The sequence below is a fragment of the Rhincodon typus genome, chromosome 17 (assembly GCF_021869965.1).
Source record: "Rhincodon typus isolate 14 chromosome 17, sRhiTyp1.1, whole genome shotgun sequence".
NCBI lineage: Eukaryota > Metazoa > Chordata > Chondrichthyes > Orectolobiformes > Rhincodontidae > Rhincodon > Rhincodon typus.
Genome location: NC_063348.1, coordinates 24,672,332 through 24,676,588, shown reverse-complemented (window position 1 = coordinate 24,676,588; position 4,257 = coordinate 24,672,332). Strand labels below are relative to the sequence as shown.

Genomic DNA, 4,257 nt, shown 5'->3' with positions numbered 1-4,257 from the left:
TTTTTTTTAAAAGAAAGGAGCATTACAAACACAGGAAGGAACCAACTGCGGGGTACACGGGCCAAGACACGGGGACGGCAGCCAGCTGTGGGTAGAATCTGGCACAGCCAAGCCCAAGAGCTCAAACAGTACACCGACTCCCTGACAAGGCCGCAGAGATCGTAGTCTCACATCACCAATAACTGGAAAATAAGGAGAGGAATCCTACCGGGCCCCTCTGGGTGGAGACGGTTGTAGCCGCCATGTCCAATCCAGCTAAGCCGCACTCTCTTCCACCACCGCCACTACCCCTACAGCCGCTCTCAGCTCCTTCTCTGGGTGGCGGAACTGCGACTGGGCTAAGGGCCGCTCACTACTCCTGCTCATTGGCTGAGGGAAGGGGTAGGAAATGAGCTCAATGCCTTGTCATTGGTTAATCCTCGTTCAGTGCCGGCGACCAGGCCCCTGCGATTGGCTGCTCCAGGGCAGGGTCTACACCCAAAGCGCTACGATTGGCTTTCTTGGGGCACAGCCGGCATTCACGAAGCGACGATTGGCTGCTCCTTGACAGGGGCTGGCACTCTGGGCCCTGTGATTGGTTAATTCTGGAGCAGGTAGATCTGAGCACGCTGATTGGTGGCAGCCTCTTCCCGCCCCCATGCGGTGGATGTTGATCTGCTTCTCTGGACACAAGCTCAGTGTTTCTAGCATTTTCTGCATTAGTACCCGAAGTCTGTCACCGCAAGCCTTTTCCTCTCAACTGTAGCTGCTGCTTGCTTTGCACCGGATTGAGGCTAGGGGACAACTTTTGTCCAACTGGTCATGCCGTGTTTTTACAGAAAGTATTTAAACCTGTTTAGAAATTTAAGACATATAAAGTTGTCACGGTCGAGTCGGTAGGCGACGTTAGCAACGAGTAACGCAAAGAGGTAGGTTTTAAGATAGGATAACTGTGATTCCAGGGACAGACAGCGTGGGAGTGCATAACGTACTCAGCATGAAAAATAATTTATGCATTTTAACAAGGCAAGGGTTTTAGCAGTCAGTATTTTCACAATTTGACGTGTGTAAGCAATTCAGAATAAATTTACCATGGTCGTGGTGTCACACTATTGTTGTAATGCATTCAAACACTTCATAAATATGGTAACACTTCATTGCTTTTCACATCCATGTGGCCTGTGTTGGCTCAACTGTGCAAAAAAAGGTATACTATTAATGAATTTGATTTGATTTATTATTGTCACATATATTTTGTTACAAATACAGTGAAAATTGTATAGTGTCACCATTATCCAGCACCATTTTGAAACACAGAAAATAAACCAAAATATAGAAAGTAAAGGCAGAAAATAAAGAAATGTTCAGCTTAGCAGTGGACCTGGATTTGGGCACTTCCCCCACCCCGATGCTAAGAACAACACAAGAATGAAGCAGTCAGCCTTTGCTGCATTGCCACCACTAGAACAGAGTTGCCATTCTTCACCACCATGTTGCCTCCACGAACGCTGCTGCCACCATGAGTACTTGCCGATGCTGCAGCCACCACCAACGCTGTTGAGTCTGTACGGGCTCAAACCTGACCCGAGTCTGTACCATAGTCCGACCTTGCCGATGCAGTCGCCGATGCTACTGGGTCTTGGATTGGGCCCAAACTTGCCTTTGCCATCAAGGGTCCAAAAACTTGCCACACATCTGCACTGAACTCACATTGCCGCCACTGATGCTGCTGCTCTCAATAAGAAGGTAAGTTTAAAAAAATGAAGAAAAGGAAAAAGAAAGACAAGCAACCAGAGCGAACAAGCCCGAACTGTTCCTACTACGTCTCCACCATCATGAAGTAGGATATGCTGTGACAGCATGATGATGTTTGGGGATAGCTTCATGTCCTGTTATAAATTGTCCTGGCAACACTCAAAATTGAAAATACTGATTGGCATACTGAATATTTACTTAGTGATGTAAACATTCTCTGGAAAATGGTTGTTAATACTGGTTGATTGCACTATTTTCATCCCAAGGAAAGAAACATACTAAGGCAAGGACGAGGCAACCATGGCTGACGAGGTAAGTCAGGGACAGCATAAAAGCAAAAGAAAAAGCATGCTGTGTTGGGAAGATTAGTAGGAAACTAGAGAATTGTGAAGCCTTTAAAAACCAGCAGGGGATAACTAAAAAAACACAATAAAGAGGGAAAAGATGAAATATAAGGGTAAGCTAGCTAGTAATATAAAAGAGGATTGCAAGAGTTTTTTCAGATATTAAAAAGGTAACAGAGAGTGAAGTGTAGACATTGGATAACTGAAAAATGAGACTGGGGAAGTAGTAAAGGAAACGAGAAATAGTGGAGTATCTGAATAGATACTTTGCATAAGTCTTCACTGTGGAATACACCGGTAACATACCAGAACTTCAGGAGAGTCAAGGGGCAGAGGTGAGTGTTATGGCCATCAATAAGAAGAAGGGGTTGAAAGGTCTGAAGATTGATAAATCATCCGTACCAGATGGACTACACCCCAGAGTTCTGAAGGAGATAGTTGAGGAGATTGTGAAGGCACTGGTGGTGATCTTTCAGGAATCATTGGAGTCAGGAAGAGTCCCAGAGGACTGGAAAATGGCTCTGTTTAAGAAGAGAGGGAGGCAGAAAATAGGAAACTATAGAACGGTTAGCCTTACTTCAGTCCCTGGTAAAATTTTAGAGTGCATTATTAAGGTTGAGTTTGCAGAGTACTTGGAAATGCATGATAAAATAGGACTGAATCACCAGTGCTTTCATCAAGGCTTCATGCCTGACAAATCTATCAGAATTCTTTGAGGAAGTGATGAGCAACTTTGCCGAAGGAGTGCCAGTGAACATGATCTATTTGGATTTCCAGAAGGCCTTTGATGAAGCGCTGCAGAGGAAGCAGCTAAATAAGAGAAGAGCCCATGGTGTTAGGGACAAGAAAGTGGCATGGATAGAGGCTTGGCTGACTGGCAAAGGGCAGAGAATGGGATTAAAGGGATCTTTTTCAGGATGGAATCCAGTGACTAATGGGGTTCAGCATGGGTCAATGTTGGGACCACAACTATTCATGTTATACATTAATGATCTGGATGTAGGAACTGCGGGAATTGTTGCTATGTTTGCAGATGACACAAAGCTAGGTAGAGGGATAAGTGTTTTAGAGGAAGTGGGGAGGCTCCAGAAGGACTTGGAAAGGCTAGGAGAATGGGCACAGAAGTGGCAGATAGAATACTTTATGGTCATGAACTTTGGTCGGAAGAATAGAGGTGTAGGTGATTTTCTAAATGGGGAAAGGCTTTGGAAATCTGAAGCATAAAGGGACTTAGGTGTTCTAGTTCAAGATTCTGAACTAGAACATGCAGGTTCAGTTGGCAGTTGGGAAGGCAAACACAGTGATTGAAAGGGCTGGAATATAAGAGTAGAGTTATACTGAGGATGCTGTATAACTAGCCTTTCCAAGTCCTTCTGGTCAGACTGCATTTGGAATATTGTGAGCAATTTTTGGGCTCCATATCTAAGGAAGGATGTGCTGACCTTGGAGGGGGTCCAGGGGACGTTTTCAATAGTCATCCTAGGGATGAAGGGTGAGGAGTGGTATGAGGAGCGGTTAAGAACACTGGCACTGTTCTTGATGGAGTGTAGAAGAATGGGGGGTGAAAATCTTATTTAATACTGAGAGGACTGGATAGAGTGGACGTGGAGATGGTTTCCACTAATAGGAGAGAAGAGGACCTGAGGACACAGCCTCAGATTAAAAAGATCACCCTTTAGAACTGAGATGAGATGGAATTTCTTCAGCCAGAGGGTAGTGAATCTGTGGAACTCATTGTCTTAGAAGGCTGTGGAGGCCAAGTCATTGAGTCTGTTTAAGACAAAGATGTATAGGTTCTTGATTAGTAAGGGTATCAAAGGTTACTGGGAGCTGGGAGGAGAATGGGTTTGAAAAACATATCAGCCATGATCAAATGATGGAGCAGATTCAGTGGTCTGAATGGCCTATCACTTCTATATCACATGGCATTATTTTCAGTTTACTGTACGTCAAATCTCGCACGTATGTCACACATCATCCAGGTAGCCCCTCAGCTGTGGCAGTTTTGCAATGTCATAGCTAATAGCGATAATAACAAAAATGATCAGATATTTCTCTCTAATATATTTATTATTATTTTAACATTCATCAGGCACCTTTATCAAAAGCAACTTGCACTTTGGAGTTCTGAAGAAGAGTCAACAGACTTGAAATGTTAATTTGCTTTCTGTCCATGGAT

General features: G+C 44.2%; 1 protein-coding gene across 2 annotated transcripts in view; it reads right to left on the bottom strand.

Annotated features, from left to right (window-relative positions):
- LOC109923431 (toll interacting protein) overlaps positions 1 to 376 on the bottom strand; it is a 13,235-nt gene extending 12,859 nt beyond the window's left edge. Inside the window, exon 1 of one of the 2 annotated variants that reach the window (XM_020523464.2) lies at positions 209 to 376. In XM_020523464.2, the coding sequence (XP_020379053.1) occupies positions 209 to 244 (36 nt within the window). In that variant the 5' untranslated portion in view covers positions 245 to 376. The remainder of the gene's footprint in view (positions 1 to 208) is intronic. The other variant, XM_020523458.2, reaches the window with a different exon arrangement.
- Positions 377 to 4,257: the final 3,881 nt, after the last annotated feature.